Source organism: Rhinoderma darwinii, chromosome 2 (genome assembly GCF_050947455.1).
Source record: "Rhinoderma darwinii isolate aRhiDar2 chromosome 2, aRhiDar2.hap1, whole genome shotgun sequence".
Classification (NCBI taxonomy): domain Eukaryota; kingdom Metazoa; phylum Chordata; class Amphibia; order Anura; family Rhinodermatidae; genus Rhinoderma; species Rhinoderma darwinii.
This window is the reverse complement of record NC_134688.1, coordinates 406761885-406789879: the sequence shown is the minus strand read 5'-3', so window position 1 is coordinate 406789879 and position 27995 is coordinate 406761885. Positions and strand designations below refer to the sequence as shown.

Sequence of the window (27995 nt, the reverse complement as noted above, 5' to 3'; positions counted from 1 at the left end):
TTCCACAAGTCCCATAGAACTGAACAGTAGTTACGGAAACCGCAATGCTCGCATGCTACGCTTTTTCCATAACTGCCTTTTACGATTATGGGAGTTACGGAAACAGCGTAGCTCAGCTGTTCCTCTTCATGGTCGGAAATCACACGCTTCAGCCAAGTATGATTTCCTGTGGATAAATCATAAATGTCCCGGATGGGGCTAAAATTCATATGTATTAGAAAAGTGTATGGTTTCCTATAAATACCTCATTTACTATACTTGGAAGTTTAATCAGAGTTAAAGTAAGTCTACCAGCAGCACTTCGGTATATGTTATAACATTACTACAAGCACGATGACTTCTTACCAGATTTTGTGCCAGTTGCCGGTTTACTTGTACTGCTCTGTCTCTTTTCTTCCAGTAAGAGCCGGATGTCAGCCGGCTTCTCAGAATGGGTTTTACTTCCAATTCGGTTTCTCACGCTACTAGTAGAATCTGATCTCATCGAGTTCCTGTACAAGGAAATAATGGAAGAGGTTGACGGTATAATATCCAATGACACCTCAAAGGGAACCTGTCAGCATTAAACCAGCAAAACCTGGTGGCAGTGGTGAAAAATCATTTTTATGTAACCTATAATTATCTTCTACGTAGGCTCTGTACCTTAAGTATTCAGGTTTTTAGTGTTCATGTGCCGTATGCTATTGAGAATAAGAGTCATATCTTTGTTTGAAAAGAGTTACCTTCATTCCTCAAGCCTTTCCGAGTTAACCCCACCTCCTTACTTTTGATTGACAGCCTCGCCTCACCCCAACACACACGAAATCCCGTGCTTGCTCATCGATGTCCTGTTCTGATGCGTGCGCACAACAGGACACCATAGCAGCGCATGTGCAGTAACTAGATTTGAGGCCCTGATGAAGCAGGGAAGGGTGTCTGACCATACATGAAGGGCACATGCGTGCTGAGACAAAATTTCGCCATTGAGGGCAGGCCAGTTTTTGGCAGTGCGCAGGGCATAAGAAGAGTAACGAAAGGGACTGACAAATTATTACCATAAAAGGTGCAAAATGTTTGCAGACCGTTATTTACGGTGAGAGGAGAACTTTAGGCGACGGGATAACGCCAATTAACTATTGACAGCAGTGGCCAGCGAGGGGTGAGTAGAGTTCAATAGGCAAAATGCTGGTGACAGGTTCCCTTTAAAGGGAAGGTGCCCCGAAAAATTTTTTTTATATGTTTTTGCTTTTAGTATGTTATTAAAATACATTTTATTTATTTGTGTTTTTGTGTTTTACTTTTTTATTTTTTCTCTTTCTTTTACTTCTCTATGGCGGCTGCCATTTTTTTCATCTCTGTATGTCGATTAACGACACATACAGAGATGGAATACGGCACATACATCCCCATAGTGAATGCGAACGGGAGCCGTTCCATTCACTATAGTGTACGCCGCTCCCACACAGTCCAAAAGGAAGGTCTTCGGCCGAGCGACATCCAGCGCCATTTTCATGTGGACCGGAAGCCGCGGCCGGACAGTAAGATGACTACTTCCGGTCGCGGCTTCCGTCCGTATGTTCAGAAGCAAGGACTAGGAGCGGAGGGAGTGGAGGCAGCAGGAAAGTTATGTTTGTGTATGTACGTGTTATACTGTGTGATTACCACTGTATCTTATCCTCCTACACTGTGCATTCGCTCAAAAAATGGCGGCACACGGTGTAGGAGATTTGGACATTCAACCCCCTCCTTTCTCCTGGCACTAGCCAGGAGAAAGGCGGGGGGATTGTTTGAGGACACTAGAGCGAGTGTGTCTTCTCCAATTTTGCAGCATAAAGCAATGAGGCTGCTTAACCACATGCCAATGCTGCAATTTGGGGAATTGCTCCCTCTATTGACCAGCACATGGAAATGTTATAAATTAGAATCTAATTTATAATATTTCCTGACTTGTGAAAACATTAAAAAAAATTAGAACAATGTGTAATCATTTATATACTAACAGTTTAACTTTAAGGCCTAGCAGCTTTATCTAATCTCTAAACAGATTTACAAACATTGTTGACCCATTTAGACTTTCAGAATGCAATTTATTTAACCGGTTAAGGACTAGGCTGTTTTACAGCTAAATGACCAGAGCAAATTTCACAATTTTGCTATGCGCTTCTTTAGATGACTATAACTCTGTAGGTGAATAAAGTTCATCTTTGAATTTTACACTCTTTTTAAAGGACAGATAGGGCTTTGTTTTAGTGGCATTTGTCAGTATATATCATTTTTATTTTTTTCTCTAAAGTGGGCAAAATTGGAAAAAAATGCAAGAATTTAGCAAATGCGTCAGTTTAGGCTAGTATTTTTCACACACGGTATAATCCACGGACAAAATTCATCTCCTTTCACATTCTTCCACTTCTCCCGTGCATGGGGATACCAAATATGTGTGCCTTATTCGCTGTGCGGGCATGTGCCAGGGCTTGGCATAAAAGGAGGCTTTTTGGCCTTTTCGGTCCAGGAATTTTGCATTTGATTTTATAGCCGCATACTGTTTTCTGGTGGGCCTAATGCTGCTGAAACATTAGAAACACCCCATAAATGACTTCATTCACACAAGTAGACCCCACAAGGTTTCCTTAAAGGGGTTTATCATATTTTTAGACAGTCCAGTTTTCTTCTGAAAGTTTCTTGAATAAGATGGATCAAAATAAAATTAGCAATTTTTTAGCAAATGCGTCAGTTTATACCAGCATTTTTCACACACAGTATAGACCACGGTCAAAATTAATCTCCGTTCACATTCTGCCACTTCTCCCGTGCACGGGGATACCAAATATGTGGCCTTATTTATCACATAGAGATGTAGGAGGGCGGAGGATAGAAGAAGATTATTTCACATATCGCTTTTTTTCAAAGCTGGTTTTACAAAACTCAACAGAGTTGCTATAACACTTCCAAAATATCTGCTCTTGAAGCAGAAATCCCAAAATATTCATCTAGGGGTATAATGGGAATTTATTTTTTGGGGTTTTCTAAAATAAGAAATTGCAGGTTAATGCAAATGGAGCTCTCCGGCAGATGAACTTTAGAAAACATCAAACATGACATCCACCCCCCACCCATTCCCTCCCTCACCCTTGGAGTAAAATCATGGGAAAAATAAAAACGTAATGTAGGGCAAATATATTTTCAACAAATTAACTAAAATCTAATAATTCAGAACAGTGTGGTATTTTTTAAAACATGGCTCAATGCACAGGCCTGGTTGTGAGGGACATGAGGGACAGAAATATCGGGAATCTTTGCGGTGCCCGTCTTTTCTGCAGACGCGGCACTTTTTCTGGGGGTTGCTTCTAGTTGCTGTTGGGGGAATCCGACTGATGAAGTGTCTTTCAGTCAGTCGCGTGACATCCTCAGACTGGGGGCATTATCGGGTGTCCTGAACATCAAATATGAGGCCTTCAATAATTTTTTCCTGGAAATCCAGGTATGTGTCTCTGCCTCTGTTTTTTTTGTAGAGCACAAATGAGTTGTGGATTGCCACCTGTAACAAATAAATGGCCACCTTTTTGTACCAGGTTTTAGTTTTGCGTTTTACTAAATAGGGCTGTAAAACCTGGTCGCTTAAATCCACCCCCCCCATGTACTTGTTATATTCGGACACGCTCACTGGTTTGTGCTTGTCCGATGTTGCCCCTCTTTCCCTCACTGCCACTGTTCCTGCGGTATGAATCGTGCTTAGCACATACACATCTTTGCGATCCCTGAACTTGACCGCCAGCAATTCTTCAGATGCATAAGCACAGGAGTCCCCCTTTACCATGCGCTTCCCCACTAATTGCTGTGGAAAACCAATTCTGTTTTTGCGCATGGTACCACATGCCCCAGTCCTTGCAGCATGCAAATGCCTAAACAGGGGCACACTCGAATAAAAATTATCACAGTACAGGTGGTACCCCTTATGAAGCAGAGGCTGCATTATCTCCCACACGATCTTACTGCTGGTGGAAAGATCAGGGGGGCATCCAGGAACATTTATTGTGCGGTCCCGCCCTTCATAAATTCTGAAGGCGGTGGTATATCCTGACCCGCTTTCACACAATTTGTAGAGCTTAACGCCATATCTTGCCCTTTTTGAAGGTAGATATTGGCGAAAGCTAAGTCTGCCATGAAAGTTGAGGAGGGATTCGTCCACACTTACATTCTGCTCAGGGGTGTAGAGTTGCAGAAATAAATTATTCAGGGAATTTATTAGCGGTCTTATTTTGAACAACCGATCCCGGTTTGCATCGGTACTTGGGGGGGCCTGTGCGTTGTCATTGAAGTGGAGGAACCTCATTATTGTCTCATAACGAGACCTGGGCATTACTGCAGAATATACTGGGGTGGCTTGGGCGGGTCTTGTTGACCAGTAAGACCTAATGGAGGGCTTTTTGACAATACCCATATTTAGGGTGAGCCCCAAAAATTTGTTTAATTCCTGCAAATTGGTGGGCGTCCAATCTCTGGCATGGGTGGATGAAGGTTTCTGCCTTATATATTGCGTGGCATATAAATTTGTTTCGTGGACAATCTGATTTAGGATGTCGTCCGTTATAAATAAATGGAAGTAATCCATTTGGACAAAATTTGTATTGTCCACGGTTATGCCAGGAGTGGCCGTAAATCCGTGGATTCTAGGCCCAAAAGATGGGGCAGGTGCCCATACAAGAGCCTGGACTGGAGGGACCAGGCTGTCCCGTGCTACAGCGCTACTTGGCCCTGCGCTTTCATGTTCTGCAGTTTCGACTGCATCAGGGACAACGTCCCCTGAAGATGAACCTGAAGTGACGCTGTCATCGTCACTACCTAAAACAGGTTCCATCTCGGACGCCATCTCTGATGCGGTCTCCGACTCAGACCACAGCATGGCGTATGCCTCCTCGGCGCTAAACAACTTCCTCGCCATAACGTAACTAACACTAACACAACAAATTTTTTTTTTTTTTTTATAAAACACACAAACTAACTGCTATATATATCTACACTACCGCTAACAAAAAAATAAACCGCTATTGCTATATATATTGTATATATGTGGATATATATATATAATTATATACTCCCTACCTGCCTATTCTAATAGAATAAAAGAAAGAAAGGTAGATAGATAGATAGAAAAAAAGATAGATGGATAGATAGATTGTATAGATAGATAGAAATCGATCTATACAGAGAATGTTTTAGAGTGTAACTGTATTTTTTTGTAACTGTTAGGGTATGTTCACACGGCCTATTTACGGACGTAAATCGTGCGTTTTTGCCCCGAATTACGCCCGAAAATAGCGCCTCAATAGCGCCTCAATAGCGCTGACAAACATCTGCCCATTGAAAGCAATGGGCAGACGTTCGTCTGTTCACACGAGGCGTATATTTACGTGCCGCTGTCAACTGACGGCGCGTAAATAGACGCCCGCGTAGAAGAAGTGACCTGTCACTTCTTTGGCCGTAATTGGAGCCGCTATTCATTGACTCCAATGAATAGCAGCGCTAATTACGGACGTAATTGACGCGGCGTTCAAGCGCCTGCACATGGCGGTACGGCTGAAATTACGGGGATGTTTTCAGGCTGAAACATCCCCGTAATTTCAGCCGTTACGGACCCCCGCCGTGTGAACATACCCTGACTGTAATCTTCTGGCAGCAATTCTCTCGAGTCTCTTCTTCTCCTCAAACTGAAACAATGTTTGAGGAGAAGAAAAGAGGCAGGAGATTTACTGCCAGAAAAGTCAAAATAAAACAAATGTGGTCGCTGTGATAGGTTTTCACAGCGACCACATGTTCAGGGACCATCAGATTGGTCCCTGATACTCTGCCCAGTGCCCAGAGCTGTTGGTAACAGCGTGGGCACAGGGCTGTGTGCACGCGATCGCGTGCACACTGTTTTATAAGCAGGAATGCATGTGATCGCTGTGATTGGTTGTCACAGCGACCACATGTTCAGGGACCATCAGATTGGTCCCTGATACTCTGCCCAGTGCCCAGAGCTGTTGGTAACAGCGAGGGCACAGGGCTGTGTGCACGCGATCGCGTGCACACTGTTTTCTATGCAGAAATGCATGTGATCGCTGTGATTGGTTGTCACAGCGATCACATGTTCAGGGGCCAAAAGATTGACCCCTGACATTCTGCCCATGGCTGTTAGCAACAGCCAGGGCATAGAGCTGTGTGCACGCGATCCCGCGTGCAGTCTCTGAAGTGCGGCCGTATATATACTATACGCCGGACTTTAGAGACCCTGACCGCTGGCCGTATAAATACGGCCAGCGGTCGGGAACCTGTTAATAAGGGACCATAACACAAACATCACTTTAGGTGTTCTAAAATGAGACAAGGAAAATACTTTTTCAATTAGCACACAATTCCTATTTGGTTTCCTTGACTTATTGCATTTATGAGTTCATCAGATTTTCCCTTTCGTAGATTTACAGTATATATTCCTAAACCTACTATGACATTTACTTTGAACAGCAACCAATAAATTGAATATAGTCTATTGTAGCAATTCTGTAGAGGACAGTAGTTCACAATGGTCAGCTCGAATCTTTGGTAGTGAGGAAATACCTGGATTTTTCGGCCACATTCAGATTTCCTCGTTAACTAGTCCATAATTATTTTTGTAAACTCAATGTTTGGAGGCCCTTTTTATTGAACACAACTACTTATTTGTAACCCCAACAACACCCTGAACACATCACATAAAGTAGGTTCTTACCTTATGGTTTTAAGCTGTGATTCCACTTCATCTGCATACATGGTCATCTTCATGCTCTTTTTTGGGGAGGGAGTGGAGATCATCTTCAACTCCAGGTCATAGTCCATTTCATCAGAGTCTGAGGTGCTAGCCGCTGAACGCCTTGCCCCCTCCCGCTCTCTTTTAAAAGCTTGAAGCTCATCTCTGTACTCGACAACCACACGGTCATCCTCATCCATATCCTCTTCTTCCTCCTCTTCTTCTATAGGTTCCTCTGGAACATTCACCAGGCCTACACATCAGGCAAATATTCAACCCATGAGCCAAGCTACAGAGCCCAAGGGCTTTGAATGCTCATCTCTTACATATAACACCACCTGCATTGCAACATATACTAAAATGCTGCGGTTTCTGGCATAGTGATTCCATATTAACACATCAGCACTAGATCCTGTTTACACAATATTTTATGCTTTATTTAACAGCATATATTTACATGTACAAACGGATGTGTATCAATTTATTAAAACCCTTGGTGATGGTACAAAAAAATGTTTTTCTCTCTGTACAGAATAGTAAAGACCGATTCTAGACTAAACAACTCTTTTCTTCTTTTTGGAGAATTAGGCCCTGTTCACACAGGGTTTTTTTGACGCGGAAACCGCGTCGGAAATCAAGCCAGAAAACGCCTCCCTTTCATTTCAAGGCGTTTTCTTCCCCGCGAGCGGTAAAACCGGCTCGCGGGAAAAAGAAGCGACGTTCCCTGTCTTCGGCCGTTTTTGCCCGCAGTGCTCAATTGGCTGTGGGCGAAAAACAAGGCTGACGGCATGCAGGCAGATCAAAATCTGCCTCAAAATTCCAGACGGAATTTTGAGGCAGAACTTTTTGCCTGCAAAAAGCTCCGTGTGAACAGGGCCATAAGTCCATTGTCGATTGATCTAAAGAGGCTCTGTCACCAGTTTCATACTTCTCTATCTCCTACCTAATCTAATAAACGCTTTGCTGTAGATACGGCTTTAGTTTTTTTGAAAAATGTTTATTAGTGACAAAGTTCTGATCGTTTTTACATTTATGCAAATTTTTTCTAACTGCCCAACTGTGCGTTTTATTTTTTAGTTTCACTAAGTGGGCGTTGTAAAGAAAAGTGTATGACGCTGACCAATCAGCGTCATACACCTCACTTCATTCATGCCCAGTTTTATTCACAGTGCGATCTCGCAAGATCACGCTGTGACATCACTTACTCTCGCAGTTCCTTCACTGGAGCGACGGGAGAATGATCAGACATCGCCTCCAGCCGTTCCAGGACGATTATCCTCCTCAGCAGCAGTCCTGAGATAACGCTGTGCTGTGAATAAAGCGGGACATGAATGAAGAGAAGTGTATGACACTGATTGGTCAGCGTCATACACTTTTCTTTACAACGCCCACTTGATGAAACGAAAAAAAACAAAAAACGCCCAGTTGGGCATTTAGAAAAGATTTGCATAAATGTAAAATTGATCAGAACTTTGTCACTAATAAACGTTTTCAAAATAAATAAACAGTAGTTATCTACAACACAGCGCCTATTAGATTAGGTAGGAGATCGAGAAGTATTAAACTGGTGACAGAGCCTCTTTAAAGAGGTGCTCATCTATTGGAGTCTGTTAGTTTATCACTGTTAGGCTCTGTTCACATCACATTAAGAGCCTGCGTTTGGCGTATACGTTGGGAAAATCTCCCGGCATATATACCAAACGTATGCATAGAGTTTCACTCACCGGGCAGAGGCCAAAAGAGTGTTCTTTTGGCCTCCCTAGGGCTAGTATACGTCGGTAAACCACCCAATGTATAGCTCCAATGTAGGCACTTAACGTGACGTGAACACAGCCTTACTTTACACATTTAAAACAGCAGACAGTACTAAACAGTGTAAGACTTTGTTTACATATTATTTTATGCTACATTTGAGGTATACATCAGAAAAAGCACTGTATACCCTAAATGCATAGGGTGTAATAAGCATGACGTATGCCAAGAGTTTATTTTTTGCATACATTCAGGCGGTACATGTTCGGCTTATCTTTTTTTTTCTATTGAAAACCATTTGCATATGATAATGCTATATATAGACACACGTTAGGGAAATGCTCCCGGAATAAATGGCTAACGTATACACTGAATGTAGAGATTAAAATGAGGTGTGATCAGAGCCTAAGCTTGCATTGGTGGCATTTCTATTAATGATCTTAACTTACTCTTAACTAATATCTTCTGTTACCTGAATGAAGGTGCTGGTAGGCGGGTGCATCATCTCCAATTAACGTCCTTTTCTTAGTGACATCTCTTTGTCCACGGCGTGAATGGTATCGCCTTTTCCTACGTATACAAGAAAGTTTTTATGCTTTTTTAAATTAAAAAAAAAACAAAAACGTAACAGATTTGTGGATCTCTTATCACGTAAATTCTAAGATAAAGTGTAACACAAAAGATTAAGCAACCAGGAACTCTTTAGGTGTTCTTGTGGGACAAGTCTCAAAATAACTAGCCATGCCTTTATACAGACCTCTGTATAGACAAAATGACAGGTACTACAGGCAGTGACTCACCTGATGTCCACAAACTTTTTTCTCCTGATCACAAAGGTGATTAGAGTTTACATTAAAAGGGAAACTCTAGTTTAGCTGTTCTCAATGCCACAATGCTTTGTTATGCACCCGGCATTGAGGAGGATACTTTACCTAACGGACCCCTGAAGATTAGGGCAGATAAATCGTGTAGAGTCAAGAAAGTAAGGCTAAGTCGACTACGCTATTGATTCCATCAAAACGACGGAAACCTCGCGCAACAGAGACAAACGTAAACCATCGGTACTGGATCCGTCACCATTAAAATCACCATTGTGTCAGTCAGGGCTCCATTGTGACGGAAAGCTCAGACGCAACGTCAGAACGGAGCCCTGACGCAGATGTGAACGAAGTCTAACCAAGCCAAGACAGATTCTGCTGTACACCAGGATCAGAACCAGGGCGTAAGGCTATTTCTTTATTCTATTCACTCTACTGTCTGACGCTCACTAGCTGTGACATGGATGCTAAAACATAGAGCACACACTGCAGCTTCCCCTGTGTATTTTCCAACGGCTGTTTATCCCCCAGGATTCTGCTTGCAATTTGGAATGACTTACACGAATATAACTTCCAATAAATATGATCTGGCCACATCTCCCTATGGGCAAGGCACCATGGGATATGTAGCTAGCAGAGCGATTTCTACAACCATGATGGCATACAGTAACTGGATTAGTCTGTTCTAAAAAAGCAGGTTGTGTGTTGCATGGGGAAAACTAAAAGGATGCTGTTATAACGTGGGCTAGGGGATGGGTAGGATTTCATATGAATGTTAGAGTTTCTCTTTAAACATCACAGACCTAAATGCCTACTGCAAATTGAACTAAAATTAAAAGAGGGTGTACCCATGTTCAGGATGCTATTCCCAATATGCTGATGGTTTAGTGCTCTAAAATCCAGTGACCGGTTCCCTTTAACTTTTTTCATTTTATAAATGGTCATTAAGACAGGTCATAAAAAGTGATCAGTGGGGATGCAACCTCTAAGAGCCCCCCCCAAATGCAAAGAACAAGGGGCTTCAAGTCCCCGTTTTCAGATGGACAGCTTCGGACGAGGGTGCAATGACAGGATACAAAAGTGAAATATGCTGAATATCACACCCGCGCCTGGTTTGATGTAAAAAAGCCACCTGGGCAATTGGTACCCAAGCGAAGGATTGAGGGCGATATTGGTTACATGAGCTGGACAATATATTGCTAGAAAACACATCAAAAGTGCAATATTGTATACATACGGAAAAGATTCTCTTAATGAACTGTTTTTAATTCAATACTATAAAGTACATTGTTATATAAGGACTGTTGGCAACATTTTTGTGATCTTTTGCAGCGGCATCTTTTCCGTTTACTAGCAAAAGAGAAAAATGTCCATCCATGTACATTACCCATTCGAAGCCCTAAGCCCCCATTCACACGTTTTCATAAATGTCATGTACCAGGAGTTGCTAAGGATTCCTTTCATGCCACCATAGTTTGGATTTCCATACTTCATGTAATATTGACTTCTTTGCGCTGCGCCCTCCTCTTTCTTGTCATCTATAAAACAAAAAAAGAAAAAAGCACAGAATAATAAATACAAACTATTTCACAAAATCAAGTGAAAATTATTTTTATGTGCCAGCAAAACATTACTTAGCTGCTCCACTTCCAGCTGTTAATTTATTTACAAACAATAACTGCAATGCGATGCCAAAATAATAGAATAAACAATACTCGGATAGAATCTACTCCTGTCATGGAGGTAAAAACACGGACTGAAAATATGACCATAGGACACATGCTAACCGGGCTTGACAGTTAAAGGGAATACCGGCAGGGCTCTTAGCTTGCATACCTTTGGTAGCAAACCTCATAATGAGCTGGTTCCCCTTAATCGTCTTCATGGAGAGCCGAATATCATTTCTCATTAGGGAATCTTGCTCTGCCTGAGAGAGTGTGTCCATCTGTATGAAAAGGAGAAATTTAACCAGCATTTCTTCAGCACTCAAATATTCCAGGAAAACGGCTTTATTTCAGTTATTATATTATGAGTAGAATAAGCGCACTATTGCACCACTAGCAGGTACTGAAAGGAGAATGTTCTTATCTGAAAATATACCCACGCATTCTTTTCTGCTCATGGTAACGGCACAATCAGCAGTGTCCAGACTGCCTTAGGTGTAAAAAATTCCAAATTGCTTTCAAATTAACCTCTGAAGCCACAATAAATGGGAAATCTAATCAAAATTACCTTCTGATATGTCATCGATACATGTGAAAATATCAAAATTTGTCTGTCCGATATCAGAACATGGATTTTCAGTATGAAAGGGTTTCTATACACAGCTCAATCTGATAATAATCGAAACAAAGGACCATTCATTTTCTTAACTCGTTAGTGACCGCCAATACGCCTTTTCACGGCGGCCACTACCTGGATTCATTCTGATGCATACGCCTTTTCACGGCGGCCACTACCTGGATTCATTCTGATGCATACGCCTTTTCACGGCGGCCACTACCTGGCTTCATTCTGATGCATACGCCTTCTCACGGCGGCCACTACCTGGCTTCATTCTGATGCATACGCCTTCTCACGGCGCTGCATCAGAATAAATCTGTGGCGCCGGCAGCAGTTAAAACTCCCTGTTCTCAGCTACCGGAGGTAGTTGAGAACTTGGGGCATCGCTGCTCGCTGATAGAAATCCGCCCGTTTAACCCCTTAGATGCGGCGCTCAATAGCGAGCGCCGCATCTAAGTGGTTTTGGAGAGAGGGAGGGAGCTCCCTCTCTCACCCTTCTATGAGATCGCAGGGTGCCAGTGTCTTCTATGGCAGGAGGGGGCCTAATAAAGGCCCCCAGGTCAGCCTGTAGTGGATGCCTGCTAGGCTATGCGCCTCCGGCATGACCTAACATATGCCTGTCCGTTGTAAATGAACAGGCAGTAATACACTGCACTACAGAATTATTGCAGTGTATTATAAAAGCGATCAGACGATTGCATAGTGAAGTCCCCTAGTGGGACTAGTAAAAAAGTAAAAAAAAAGTTTCATAAAGTTATTAATAAGTAAATGACAAAAAAAAGAACACTTTTTTCCCCCTTACAAACGGCTTTATTATGAAAAAAAAAGGAAAAATGTAAATTACACATATTTGGTATCGCCACGTCCGAAACGACCCCAAATATAAAGCTATTATGTTATTTAACCCGAACGGTGTAAAAAACGGGCGAACGGTGTAAAAAAAAAAAAAAAAAAAAAAAAAAAGAAGTGATCAAAAAGTTGCATGTACTCAAATGGTACTGATAAAAACTACAATTCGTCCCACAAAAAAAAAAAAAGCCCTCATACAGCTGCATCGGCGGAAATATATAAAAAAAAGTTATAGCTCCTTAAATACGGAGACACAAAAACACATCATTTTGCAAAAAATGCGTTTTTACTGTGTAAAAGTAGTAAAACATAAGAAAGTCATATAAATTTGGTATTGTCGCATTAGTAACGACCTGCCGAATATACCACTCGGTAAACGGTGTAAATTAAAGACGCAAAAAAGTGCCGAAATTGCTGTTTTTTTTGCTTTTAAGCAATAAATTATGTGTACGCCAAAATGGTGCTATTAAAAAATACAACTTGTCCCGCAAAAAAAGTCCTTATACAGCTATGTCTACGCAAAAATAAAAAAAAGTTATAGCTCATGTAATGAGACGATGGAAAAATGTAAAATAGCTTGGTCATCAAGGTTTAAAATAGACTGGTCACTAAGGGGTTAAACTATTAGAGAAAAGCCTCATAAGCGATTCCCTAACTAATTATCAGATCTGCACATTTTTCAAGGTGGATTGAATCCAATAATAAAGCAGGGCAGCAGTGAGTGAAGGCCCTTTTACATGGGCCAATTATCAGGCAAATGAGGGTTCACAGGACGCTCGTTCCCAATCATTGCCCTTTGTAAACACGGCAACGTTCAGCTGATGAACGAGCAAACGCTCAATCATCGGCTGATTGTATGGTTTTTGCAGCCTAAAATATTGTGTAAACATGGAGACGTGTTGCCGACACGATAGAAATGTATGGGGACGAGCGATCGCAGTAATGAGCGCTCGTCCCCATACATCGTGAAAGGAGCAAACGAGCGCCGATCAATGAGCGGTCTTGTTGATCGGTGCTCGTTTACATGGCCCACATCGGGCAGCGTAAGAGGACCCTAAAGGTCTTGGTACATGTAAACGAACGCTGATAAACGAGACAGCTCGTTGATTGGCGCTCGCTTGCTCTTGTCACATGGAGCTATGGATGGGGACGAGCGGTCGTTACCACAATTGCTCGTCCTCATACATTATCTTCATGTCAGCAGCGTCTCCCTGTTTACACAGGGAGATGCGCTGCCAGCAACGATAATATTTTACTTTATTAAAACGATACGATCAGCAGATGATCGAGCGCTTGCTCGTTCATCTGCTGATCGTTCCCCTTTTTACACAGCAATTATCGGAACAACTAGTCCCTCCAGGAAGGCCTTCAAAATAACAAATATGTCCGGCCTCTGAACAGAAATACTTTGGATTCAGTACTGGGAGTTTTGGGGAGAAGTTTTCATTTTGCGCTGCAGACACACTTTAGGTCGTTCGCAACATAACATAATTTAACACTTAACCCTAAACTGCACAAACAAGGCCTAGATGACAAATAAAATAAATACAAAGTTATACTAAAGTTTATATTTATGCAAAAGTTCAGTCAAAGAACACAATCTAACTACTGACAGTTCATTGTAGTGAAGCTACAGATTATTATTTATGTGAAAATCGCCATGAAAGAGAAAATGGTAACAAACGCGTTTATGAATTCACACCGTGCTCAAAACCTTCTTTACAGCCACCTCTTCAGCATCACTAGCGTTCTCTTCATCCACTTCACCTTCTTCGGTCTCATCCCCAGAGCTGTCATCGTATCTATCTGGGAGAGAAAAACACGAGCGCTGTGTAATCCATAACTTGCCAAGTGGTTCCCTGGCAATAATACCTGCGATTACCTAGGCATCAGGGGACCTGCTCAATGTATAGGGGTTGTCCAAAGAGGACAACAGCTTAAAAATAATGCATTAATATAATCTGCACTATGTGGCTGTAATTTACACTGTAGCTGTTCTAAAATTTATCTATGTATCTTAACAAAATAACTAAAAATGAATATTCATTAGGGGTTCCACCCTTGTCCAGTCCCCTTAGGATCGCATTTAGCAGCTATTTGGTTGATTGTCATCTGACATTCTGTGCTGCATCTCATTGGTCAGAGTCATCACTGCAGCTCCAGCCTTTAGACTCATTCAGAATCATGCCGAAGTGAAAGTTACTGAAAAATGGAACAAGTTACTGAAAAATGGAACAAGTTACACGAAAAAACATATCTAATTTAAGGTTGAAATTGAAAGTCTAAAAAAAGAGAGTAGTAGCCACTGTTCACATCTGCGTCAGGGCACTACGTTGTTCTGCTCCTTTAGAGGAGCAGAACAAGGGAACGCCGGATGCAACCGTTCCATTGCAGCATGGACACCACCGGTGGCCGACAGAACCCATGGACTTTAATGGGTTCCGTCAGCTTTCCATCAGGATGTTCGTAGTTTTACTGGTGACAATAGCACAGCGAACTACGCTATTGTTTCCGGTCATTTCTGCCGGATCTGCGACGGAGAACCCTAATGGAGCCTCTAACGCAGATGAGAACAGCCGCTGAAAGAGTAAACTTTCATAAATATAGATAAAATAAGCAAGTCCCAATAAACAAACTACAAGGATATAAAGCAATCAAATAGTTGTGTTGCTATTGGCAACCAAAATCACAAAATAGGGTTTAAACTAAAGGCGTTTATACCTTGTTTCCGATAGCAACGACACGATTTGTATTGGATTGCTTTGTAGCATAGTAGTTTGTTTATTGCCACTTTCTTATTCTAACGGTTACGTTTTAGGCTCTGCGAACACAATGAGTAATGCCCACAAATGACGTATATACCCCGGAAAAAGCTACCGACATGTGCTAAACATAGGCTGTGACGGGTGCTTTAAACAGTGCCATAGACTGTAATAGTTTGTTTAACGGCTACGTTATGAATGGTCATGACCCCTTTACATTACGTATACGTTAAACCGATACCAGTAGAGTATATTGGTGATGAATGCCACTGTTGGGCATCCGTCACCATAGAATATAATGAAATCCGTTTAAGGTATGCATCATGAAAAGATATTATAATGCCCATAACGTATACATTAAACATATGCCTGAGACGCATGCCGTACAGTGGTATACATCCCCCACAGGCTTACACATTTAAAAAAAAAAAAAAAAAGTATACTATTTTATTTCCTACCAAAAAAAAATACTCACGTATACAAACTCGACAAACGCCAAAAGTACACTCTTGGCCTCTATCGGGATAACAGAGCCCAAAGGACAAGTTTAGCATAGACGCCAGCTTTCCTGACATATGCGCTAAATGTAGGGCCAAAACGTGGTGTGTCCAGAGTCTCAATCGGATTGCCATTTTCAGTGAAAGTGTAACGTCTTGATGCAGACATGTCCATTAGTGTTCAGTTATAAGCCACAACAGAATATTTCAGAAGCGAATATGAAATACACCCCAAAAATTGGTAACCGTTACACTTTAAGCCTAGCGTGACCCTGCCCATGGCAGCGTAAGAGACAGATTGAAGGGACGATCTCAAGTGCTGTACTAGTTTTGTCAGGAGTGGATCTTTAAACTCAGGTGCTCAAACCTACCCAGTGTATATTGACCCAGTCCACGTACGGATAATCCACCAAAAAGAGCAAAATAAAGAAGAATTGGCAACAGAAACAAATAGGATACTTACCGGTTTTGGACTTTGCAGCTATGCCCTCTTTACTTTTTTTGCTCTTAGCATCAGTAGGCATGGCGCTCAAATTTAACAAGGCCCGAGCCGCGGTCACCTCATCAAGCCAAACTACATTGCCTGGAAGCAAGAATTGTCACATTTATTTTACCACTAAACAGGCAATATTTTTAGCATACTTTTTTTTATCCAATCTCATCCTCAAAAAACAATGAACAGGGCCTTAATGAACAGCTAAATTTTTACGTTTTTGCCTCTCTGCCTTTCAGCAGCCATAACTTTTTTATTTATTTTTATTGACGTGGCTGTATGAGGCCTTGGCTTATGCGGGAGAAATTTTAATTTTTTTTTTCCCTGCAGTTTGGGGTAAAAAAAATTATTATTTTTACGACGTGAATATGGGAAAAAACGTTTTTTGGCGTCGTTTTCTTGTGTATTTTTTATCCCGTTCACGTGTCACGCTAAATAACCTATTAAATTAATTCTTCAGGTTATTACGGTCGTGTAGATACCTAATCTGTGTACATTTTTGGTTTTTATGTAATGTAGGGGCAATAAAATATATTTTATGCAAAATAATGACTTTTTCGGGACTTTTTTTAAATTTATTAATTTATTTTTTTTTAAAGTTTTTTAGAATCTCATTAAGGGAGGACTTCACTTACAACGTTTTTTTTTTTTTACTTATGTATTAGCATACTCTTGTATGCTAGTACAAGACGAAGAACCTGCACTGCCAGCCGTCAAAAGACGGTGGGCGGTCGTTAAGGAGTTAAACACAAAACTTCTGACTAACTATTGCTCTATGAGGCTGTAACAACAATTTGTCTACCAACAGCGATAGAGTATAAATAGCACTCACAGACAGATGTAAAGCACATGCTGGGCGGGGGAAGGGGGGAGGGGTGGATGACGTTGGAGGAAGACCATGCTGGCCCAAAAGAAGACATGCCTCCCACACTGCTATGAGAAGTGGCCTTGCTACTTTAAAAAAAAAAACTGACACTAAGGGCTTATTCAGACGAGCGTGTCCGTTATGAGTGCGCAAAAAAATGGAACGTATTTCATGCATTTCGGTTCCGTGCGGCATCAGCGTTCCCGTTTTTTGTTTTCTTCTTATCATTTCTTTAGCAACTGGTGCGTGAAAAACACTGACATTACACAGATCCGTGCGCTGTCCATGTTTATCACGCACCCATTGACTTCAATGGGTGACGTGGTCCGCAAAAATGGACCAAAATAGGACATGCAGGGAGACGGACGTGTGAATAGCCCCATTGAATTGCATAGGTCCGCGTGCTGACCAGTTTTTTTTTTTAATGTCATCGCTGGGGAGCGTTGCTGCTGCCTAGAAATTTTCTCTTTATAATGTAGCATTACATAGCGCCTGTTAATATTACTGTAACTTCCGAACTCAAGTCTGTGTAGTTCTACATCTCCTAGGCAAATTTGGGGTTTATTAGTCTTGAACTGTGGATAAAGCCTGTGGGAAATCTAATGGCCGCCGTACTGATTGTCGTCCAGCCCAACCATCTTGGACATGTATCAACTTACAAGAGGTATCATCCAGCCATTCAATGTAGCCAGGCGGATACTGTTTGAAGAAGGAAAATATATCGTCTGTGCTCATGTCATCCACACCACTAACATGAACGGTTTCCAGACGAACACTGGGGATGGCTGAAAGACATTAAACGTTAACACTTTCTTCTTTATATTTTCCTCAAACCTGTAAAAATTATAGAATTATGTTAGGGTCTTATTCACACTGCATTCACAGCACATATACCTCAGATGTATGCTACTGTATAGGAATACAGTGACATACACCGCCCATTGGTTTGCATTGAAAAAAAACAAAAAACATACCACAGCATACGTCTTCTCACTGGATGCCTCCGTATTGAAGAGCACGGTCAACTACAATATTCCACACAGCTGAAAAAAGTTATACCAATGTGTACTAGCCCGACAGATGCCATAAAGACACGATTTTGGCATCTGTCAGGTGAATGGGAAACTATGGCTAGGTTTGACGTATGTGCTGAAATATTTCCTGGCGCATATACTTAGCGGACACTGCAAATTCAATATGAATAGAGCCTTAAAAGGGTACGTACACTTATGATGCCCAAACGAATTTTTTATTTTTTTTATTTTTATAAATCAATGTTTTATTTCATTTTAAACAGCTTTTAAATGTTTTTTTATTAAACAATTTTGTTACTTTTTTTTTTTAGATACAGCTTCTATGTATCCTGTATACATAGAAGCAGTAGCGTGCCGTCGAAGCCGATTCTGTGAGGTAAGCTGCACTGACTGCTCAGGTGAAAACTGGATCCCGTGTCTCAGACACCCGGGATCCAGCTAACAACGATAACATTGATTTAAAAAATTAAAAAAATATTTTGGCCTCAAAAGCGTACATAGCCTTTATAATGCTCATATACAGTAGAAAGAACTCAAACCTGCTGATTTTGGCAGTATCAGACAAATATCTAATCTGTATGTGGGACACCAGACTCTCCACCAAGGTCAGATGTCCGGGGGGGGGATCTGGCATTTTGGACAGGTGTGTCGGGCAGCGTCTTATACCCCTCTCCCCATTGATATAAATATACACACTTGGTTGAGCATTCATGTTTATAGGGGAGTCAGGAGAAGACTAACGTGTACGGCCACCTTAAGAGAGTGTAACGCAACGACACAAGAACATAATCTCAGGTGAGACGGTAGGGAATATGTAGCGTGTGGAGTCCTGGCCTAGTAACACGTACGGAGGCATGGCAGCAGTCTAACAAGCCTTAACCATTTCCTTAGGGATCGCTTCCACAGAATTGAGTTACCTAAACATACAGGTGAGCGAACATCGCTTACACATGAACATAATGGTAGGTCACCGCCTAGGAAACCCGATATTACACGCTGAAATATGGAGCAGGATTTCCATTCTGTCAGCAGAGACAATAGGTTCACAAGCGCTAGCGCTTTTTATTGGAGGCCCTCAAAATATTTAGGTTCCTAATCACACAACTGAAAAGTATTATTACTCATTTTCCCAAGCGTTAACACAGCTATAGATATTACAGGACAGTATATTCACCTTTTCTCATCATCTCGCGATCCAATACAACATCTTTTTGATTATCTTTGACATCTGCACGGAAATGGAACCGCTTTGCTCGCTGCTCCTTTTTTTCAATGGCTTCCTGACAGAAAAGAAGTAACCGCAAAGAAATTGCAATTTACCCTCATGAAATAGCTATGGTCGGCATGTACGCTCAACAAAGCAATTTCATTTAGATCAATAGTTACTTCACAAGTCATTACAAAGAAATGAAACACATTCAATCACGATGAATGCATTACAGGGAGGATGAAAAATGGTTATTTAATGTATTATTTTTCTTAATACGGGTCACACAGTTTCCACTATTAGATCACTCATTGGAGGAAAGATCCTGACCATACCAACCCAAGTCACCACTATGTCATGTCACATTGTCAGATTATCACTTCTAATCTGCAAAGCAGTGCTATCCAAATAATGTTATGGCATACAGGTGGGACGTGCCACAACATTATGATTGGGGAGGGTCCAAACCATGGGACCCCTAAAAATACAAAGAACAAATCGGGCTGTGTTGCTGGTGGCTGGGTGTGTCACTGTGCAAGAAAACACTGTGAAGGAGCCACATTAACCCCTTAATGACCGGCCTGAAAAGGCCTTAAAGAGCCTCTGTCACCAGACTATAAGTGGCCTATCTTGTACATGATATGATCGGCGCTATAATGTAGATTACAGCAGTGTTTTTTATTTAGAAAAACGATCATTTTTGACGGTTATGACCTATATTAGCTTTATGCTAATGAGTTTCTCAATGAACAACTGGGCATGTTTTACTATATGACCAAGTGGGCGTTGTACAGAGGAGTGTATGACGCTGACCAATCAGTGTCATACACTTCTCTCCATTCATTTACACTGCAGATCGCGATATAGCTATATCGCTATGTGCAGCCACATAAACACACTATAACGCTACTGCAGTGTCCTGACAATGAATATACATTACCTCCAGCCAGTACGTGATGTGTATTCAGAATTCCTGACCACTTCTGTAGCGTCTCTGTGAGTTACAGCACAGCGAGATCTCGCGAGACTACGCCTGCTATGCTGTAACTCACAGAGACGCTACAGTGGTCAGGATTCTGAATACACATCACGTCCTGGCTCGAGGTAATGTATATTCATTGTCAGGACACTGCAGTAACGTTAGTGTGTGTTTATGTGGCTGCACATAGCGATATAGCTATATCGCTATTTGCAGTGTAAATGAATGGAGAGAAGTGTATGATGCTGATTGGTCACTGATTGGTCAGCGTCATACACTCCTCTGTACAACACCCACTCGGTCATATAGTAAAACACGCCCAGTTGTCCATTGAGAAAGTCATTAGCATAAAGCTAATATAGGTCATAACTCCGTCAAAAATGATCGTTTTTCTAAATAAAAAACACTGCTGTAATCTTCATTATAGCGCCGATCACATTATGTAGGAGATAGGCCACTTGTAATCTGGTGACAGAGCCTCTTTAATGACCAGCTAAAGTTTTCTGGTTTTGCCTCTCTGCCTTTTAGCAGCCATAACTTTTTTATTTTTTAGTTGACGTGGCTGTATGAGGCCTTGTTTTATGCGGAAGAAATAGTATTTTTTTCGCAGTTGGGGGGGTACAAAAAAAAAAAATTCATTATTTTTACGACGTGAATATAGGAAAAAGCAATTCTCTACATCTAATAGGTGTAGGTTTTTTGCTGTTATGTAATGTAGGGGCAATAAAATATATTTTATGCAAAATAGTGACTTTTTTTATTTATTTATTATTTTTGTTAATTTGTTTTTAAAATCCCATTAAGGTTTCGTTCACAACCGCGTCAGGGCTCTGTTCCAACTGATTCAGTCAAAACGACAGAACCCTCGCACAACGGAGACAAATGGAAACCATCGGCACTGGATTAGTCACCTTTGAAATCAAAAAGACGGGGGGCGGTCGTTAAGGAGTAATTCGCTCCACGGTCATGTCGGTTTTAGTAAATACGGTGTTCTTCATAGTATAACAATTCTGGAGCATCTTTTCTTACAGCTCTGCATTTTGCTATTCCTCTGTTACTCCATATATGAATAGATTTTTACAGCGCTGGCAGAGGGGCCAGAATTGTAGTGGCACAGTCCTCCTTCATGACGACAACTATTCATCATGTGACCAGCCCCGCTGTAATCGCTGTACTACTGCTTGTACATAGAGTACAGCAGGGCCGGTCACATGATGAAGAGTCGTATCGTCATTAAGGAAGACTGTGCAACTAGACGTCTGGTCCCCCGCCAGCGCTGTAAAAATCTATTCATATATGGAGTAACAGAGGAATAGTAAAATGCAAAAATTCTAAGAAAAGATGCTCCAGAATTGTTATAATATGAAGAACACCCACATGACAGTAGAGGTGATAATTCCTCTTTTAATTATGTGACGCGTTCACAGTGTTTTCTTGCACAGTTTTTGCATTATCTTCATAGGGCCAACAAAAACCACAGCAAAAACTGTGCGAAAAAAAAGCTTAAAAAAAACCCAAAACGCTGGCATTTCAAGAATCGCCTCAAAATACCTGAAGGAAATTTGAGGCAGATTTTTCCTGCCACTAAAAAACATTGTTTGAACTACCCCTTACATCAAGATATTAGCAGATATCCAGCACGCGTGACACTCTTGATATCTGGGAATTTCTTTCACACAAGTACATCCATCCAGGAACAGAACACTTCTAGGGTACCGCATCACTGTGTGCAGGGGGAGGAGAGGAGGACTTTGCATAGAGACAAAATCCGCCTGGATCATTCAGCCAAATGCTTTACAATCACCCGCTCCATCGGACTTCACACAAATATTGTATATCATTTCTACATAGCCATGGTTTCTTTTTTTTTTTATCTAGATGAATTAAATGTTATGTTTTCGGGCCGGTACTGTTCACTGATATATATTCTCTATGGGCCTAAGGCCCTGTTCACAGAGTTTTTTGCAGGCAGAAAAATCTGCCTCAAAATTCCTTCAGGATTTTGGAGGCAGATTTTGACCTGACTGAACGCTCTTTGCCGCCGCGGCCATTGAGCGGTGGGCAAAAAACGCCAAGAAAAACGTGTTCTCTGCTTCTTATTGATGTCAATAAGAGGTCAGAGACGGGAACGCCCAAAGAAAGGGCAAGTTGCTTTTTCCCCCGCAAGCGTTTTTTTTCCAGTTGTGGGAAAAAAAAACACCTCTTCCTCCCATTGAAATCAATGTGAGGAATTTGTCCGTTTTTTGGGCACGGTTTCCGCGTCAAAAAGCGTACCAAGAAATTGTGTCAAAAGGCCTAAAAGTACAAAAAAATTAAATTGATATATACATACTTTGCCAATTCTCACCCCTCTCATTTACAACCCAGTGTCATGACGTGCTGTCCATAGTGAGGACACGTCACCACAGCAGGAAACAATTGGCTACTCCAGTCATGTGACAATCTGTCAGTATAGATGTCACATCATGACGCTGGATTGTAAACAAGGCAGCAGCGGAGGCAGCGGCCGGTACTTGTCCAATCTGGTTAACATGGGCAATTTGTTGGTACAATATATAATAAAGGTCCTAAGTTCCTCGTTGATAAACCTCCCTATTTATGTATTTGGTAATGAAACCAGCAAAAATATACTATCTATGGAGACATCACTGCAGCATAACAATCCATTCATTAGATGCTGGGAACACATTTCATGCTTTACCTTAGAAGTGACATCAATTCCAGTGATAAAAGTCCCAGCTTTATTTTCATATCGCCTGGCAGTGCCCTAAAAAATAATAATGAAACAATAAAACACACAGTAACCCGTCAGATGACTCATTATACAGTCACATGTGAAGAACACGACATATTACGGCCTGAACCACATCAATGTGCTGCGTGGAGACACATACACAGATAGAGGTTACACACAGCGACAGGACGTGTGGAAAGTGAACTTCTAAATATACTAGGAAATTATTGTTTTTCATTCTTAATATATTACAATCTGAAGAGAACGTAGCGTACGGATAAGAGAAAATGAAAGTATATATATATATAAATAAATCACAGACATTCAGGCATTGGTAAACGTACAATCGTATACACAACAGCAAGTCAAGAATCGCTGCATTTAGCCAAGTTCTAAGGCTGTGTTCACACTTTCCGGTCAATCTGCATTATGTGGCACAATATTTGGAAAATTGCAGCAGAATAACGTACTTTTGCAGCGTTTTCCAAAAATTAAAAAAAAACAAAAAACAAACAAACACAAATTGACTGCAATGTGTGAACACCGCCTAATAGTAAATTGGGTAGAGTAAAATAACAGTATGAGATCATGGGCCGGGCATAGAAGCTTTCCTCCGGATTTAGGAGTGCGTTTCTCTTACAATGAAGGTATCGGGATGATGACTTCTAGGAGAGAAAACCTCCGACAGGTGATGGAACACAACAAAGCTTTTCTCACAGATTCTGTCCGGAATTAGGGGCACACAGGGTACAGTATGGGGGCACAGATTTCTTTGGACAGTATATAATGAATGTGTGGGAACCGCTTGTTTACATGAGGACTTCTAGTAACAACGTGGAAAAACAATGGGGCAGATTATGGTCTGTGCGCCTCGGCTCCAGTGTTTCGAGCTCCTATTTTCTTGGTGCATATATTATTGGCCAGATTTATTAATGCGTGCGCCAGAAATAACATTGATTTGCGACATGATCGCCACATTTGTTTGCATACTTAGATTGAGGCCGTGGATTTGTCAAGTCGTGAAAAGCTCCAGATTTAAAACGCGTGCACCAGTTTTGTCGCGCAGAATAGGTCATCAGTACATGATCTGTGGGGGTCCGACACCCAGGCCCGGCACAAATCTGGTCCGATGCCTCCATGTACCGGAGGTACATGCCGGAAGCAGTTAGCTCCGGCCACGGAATAGCGGCCGAGCTGCAGTACTGCACCTATTCAAGTGAATAGGCCGCTATGCCATGTACGGAGCCAACTGCTTCCGGGCTCCGTACATAGCATTATGTGCCACAATGTCCGGTGCCCACAGGAGCGGCTTATCGGGGTCCTGGTGTCAGACCCACACCGATGACATACTGATGACCTATCTGGTGGATAGGTATTCAGTTGTTAGAAGGTGGACAACTCCTTTAAGTATACCACCCAATAGGTGGTGGAAAGGAGTCTAACATGCGCCAAATCTACCTTTAAGCGATTAATAAATCTGCCCCGACGTGCAAACTGTGCTTATTTCAGAATGATTGCCCAGCATAATGTGCCCACTCGATTATGTGAATACTGTGATGACCGAATAGAGGGTGTTTAGCACTTGGTTCTTGTGATCACCCAGTCAGAAATATATGCAATGTTAAATACTTTTGTGTCAAAAAGTCAGAAATATACAAATCAATGGAGGGAACATAACGTTTCTAGGCCAATGCTTCGGACATAGAAATGTCGATAGCGGATCAGGAGTCGCAAAATATGCGATTTTTGAGCAGTTGCCACTGCTCTTGGTGCTTTTCAAAAAAGTTGGCGGCGCTGAGTAGAAGGGGTCATGGTCACCCACGGCCCAACGCATTCACTATAAAATTACGCCAAAAACTGGCGTAAATTATAATGGAAAATGATGCCACCACCAGGGTGGCATGGATTTCACTCAGTGGTGCATGGCCAGCCAAAGATGCAACAAATGTATTGAGAGGCGTGTGCTTTTGAATAAGTACCCCAGATTGATTCTTATAAGGGTATGTTCATGCGCAGTCTGAAAATACGGAGGGGTTTGCAGGCGAAAACAGCTCCTGATTTTCAGAAGCTTTTGTAACAATTCGCGTTTTTCGCGGCGTATTTTACGGCCATTATTGGAGCTGTTTTTCAATGGAGTCAATGTAAAACGGCTCCAATAACGTCCCAAGAAGTGACATGCACTTTTTCGCAGGCGTCTTTACGCGCCGTATTTTGACAGCGACGCGTAAAATGACACCACGTGGGAACAGTGGTAAAACCCATTGAAAGCAGTGGGCAGATGTTTGGAGGCGTAATGGAGCAGTTTTTTCAGGCGTAATTCGAGGCGTAAAACGCCCGAATTACGTCTGAAAACAGTGCGTGTGAACATACCCTAAAAGGGTTATTCCCATCTCAGGCATATCCACAGAATATGCCATAAACGTCTGAGATGCAGGTCCCATCACCTATATGATAAGACGGCCGCTGGTTACCTTTTCCAGGTGGAAAGATGGTCATGACGCGCCTGGCTCTCGCCTTTCTGTTCTACTGGAGCTACGGAAAAAGTCGACCATGCACGGCCCCCTCTTCCTTCATGCCTGGATATGGCAGCCATCAGGCTGAAGACTTTCTATATAGTCCGGTCTTCGGGCATACTAGGATCGCCAATCAAAGTCAAGGCGGCAAAGTTCTCGGGTGAGCGCTCCAGCCCTTTTGTTTTAGCGATCGAACAAAACTTTTGACATGTCATTTGAATGAGGTTTGCAGAAATTCATGGACCTGCTCCAGAAACATCCCCATTCACATGTATGGAATCGATTTTCAGCTGCAGAAATTTCTGCAACAAATCTGCCCCATGTGAACAGAAGGAACATTTTGTGTATGATCTTAACAGGAGTATGCTTTTCAACGTTCTGTTCCTGCTCTACACTACTACCCAAGTCACTACTCCTTGTAAAGGAGAAAGATTTAGCGATTAGCTGTATGATAGAGAACGGCCACAAATGCAATTCTACGATATTTATAAGCAAATGTTCAAAAGGACAGTTTCAGAGACGCTACTTCAAAAGCAACCACCAATATGGCAGCACTTCTCGACGTCACTTTTGCTCACATCTGCTTTTTCAACCCATATCAAGATATTCTTTCTTCTGCCAATATCTCTGCAATTATAGTAGTCCAGAATTAGAAAAACATGGCCATTTTCTCCAAAAACAGCCCCACACCAGTTCATGGGTTGTCTAAAATTCCAGCTCCACTCCATTGAATGCAGAAGGCTGGGCTGCTATACCACACCCAACCTGTGGGTATGTGTGGCACTGTTTGTGGAAGGAAGCAACTATGTTTTTCCAATCATGTACAACCCCTTTAACCCTTTCGATGCCAGGACAATTTCCACAGTAAAAAAGCTTTTTAAAGTTGGTGTACATGGGCAGATCATTGGGAATTTACCGGGGTACCCCAGTATACCTAAAAATTGAGTTCTTCTTGTGATAACCACACTTACATGTTAATCTATTGTGATAACTTCAATTACTACACAGGAAAGCTTTTTAGCGATCGGATGATTGGCTGGAATATGAATCCGGCAGCAAGTGTGCAATTTCTCTGCAGCGCCACCACAGGGAAAATGAAGCATTACACAGTTCCTATTAAAATCAATGACCTGTCCACAAAATCTATGAAGATGCCAGGTCCTCCGGAGACAGATGCGCTCTTTGTAGCTAACTGTCCAGAACAGGGACCCACTTCTATTAACGCAGACAAACCCTTTAAGTGTTACGATCAGAAATCTGTGATGGATAATAAAAATGTGTGGGCAAGTCTACGGCCTGTGACAACTGACAGAACAAACTTCAAACAACAATGGTTATCATGTAATGCTGGGTACAGCGCTGCGGTATAGGATGGCGCTATATAAAGGTTATTACCACTATGTGTACAGGCGCATTACCCCCATACTAGGGCCTGCTGCGTTAGATGTGGCCAGGTCCAGCAGTGTACACAATCTCCTGCAGGCAGCAATGAATGGCTGCCCAGATAAGGAGCCGGCTCCTCTCCATGGCGATAATCAAGAGCTCACGTCACTTTAAAGAGAACAGGTCATAACTCAGACAGGATGTAATCCAGGCCCCACCGGTACCCACCTCCTCACGTATCGAAACCACATCCCGAGGAGAACTCTTGTCCGGCGCGGCCTCCACCTCGCCCTCCTCCACATCCATTGGTTCCGGTTCGTTACCGCCTTCAACTCCCGATTTTACCGACACCCGCAGTTCCTGAACCTCCGCCATGTCCTCGGCTAGCCACTACGGGCGACACCAAAAAACCGCAGCGAAGCTCTCAGTCTTCCGCCCGGCGGTCATAGAGTGCTAGGTGCACTGGCTAGACAGGACGCAGCACATGACCCCCAGGTGAAGGGGCGGCAGCCATCTTGGTTGTGGAGTACAGCCGGAACGCGATTGCGTGTATATCGCGTGATTTTCTGTCACACGTCGGTCTGCTCTCTGCTGGTTTACTGTACGTAGTGTAGGAGAGATTGTATAGTCACTGCTATTAACCCCTTGGTGTAACATTCTTTCAGGCCTACAGTATAAATCCATAGTTTATCATTACACTTCAGAACACTTTTATGTATTTTTCTAAAGGACTATTACAGGTATAGTAAATAAATGTTACTCATTCCCTAATGAAAATGTTTTCCAATATGCTCTTTGAGTGAATGTCTGAGATCTCTGCTTGCTGTTATTCACTGGAAACCTTTATTGTTTACTAGCAGGGGGGTAAAATAAAACTGACGTGGTCATGTGACGGACACACAGGCACGCTCAACTGTCAGCCTCTCACCTGTGTGATGATCACATGACCAGTATACGGTAACGCCGGCGCCATATACAGTCCACATAGTAGAGCTATGCAATCTCCAACTAAAGGAACCCGAATTTTGGGCTCTAGGGTGCCCACGCATTTCTAAGGAGAACCCAGTGCAGTCCAAACACAGTG

General features: G+C 42.1%; 1 protein-coding gene across 2 annotated transcripts in view; it reads right to left on the bottom strand.

Annotated features, from left to right (window-relative positions):
• The window catches only part of NCBP3 (nuclear cap binding subunit 3), a 30653-nt gene extending 3215 nt beyond the window's left edge, over positions 1–27438 (bottom strand). Inside the window, exons 1-11 of one of the 2 annotated variants that reach the window (XM_075854145.1) lie at positions 27140–27438; positions 22983–23048; positions 19270–19375; positions 17721–17846; positions 16167–16286; positions 14147–14250; positions 11149–11257; positions 10751–10850; positions 8967–9064; positions 6725–6995; positions 346–491 (exon numbers count right to left, since the gene is read on the bottom strand). In XM_075854145.1, coding sequence (XP_075710260.1) covers positions 346–491; positions 6725–6995; positions 8967–9064; positions 10751–10850; positions 11149–11257; positions 14147–14250; positions 16167–16286; positions 17721–17846; positions 19270–19375; positions 22983–23048; positions 27140–27286 — 1393 coding nt within the window. In that variant the 5' untranslated portion in view covers positions 27287–27438. The remainder of the gene's footprint in view (positions 1–345; positions 492–6724; positions 6996–8966; positions 9065–10750; positions 10851–11148; positions 11258–14146; positions 14251–16166; positions 16287–17720; positions 17847–19269; positions 19376–22982; positions 23049–27139) is intronic. The other variant, XM_075854146.1, reaches the window with a different exon arrangement.
• Positions 27439–27995: the final 557 nt, after the last annotated feature.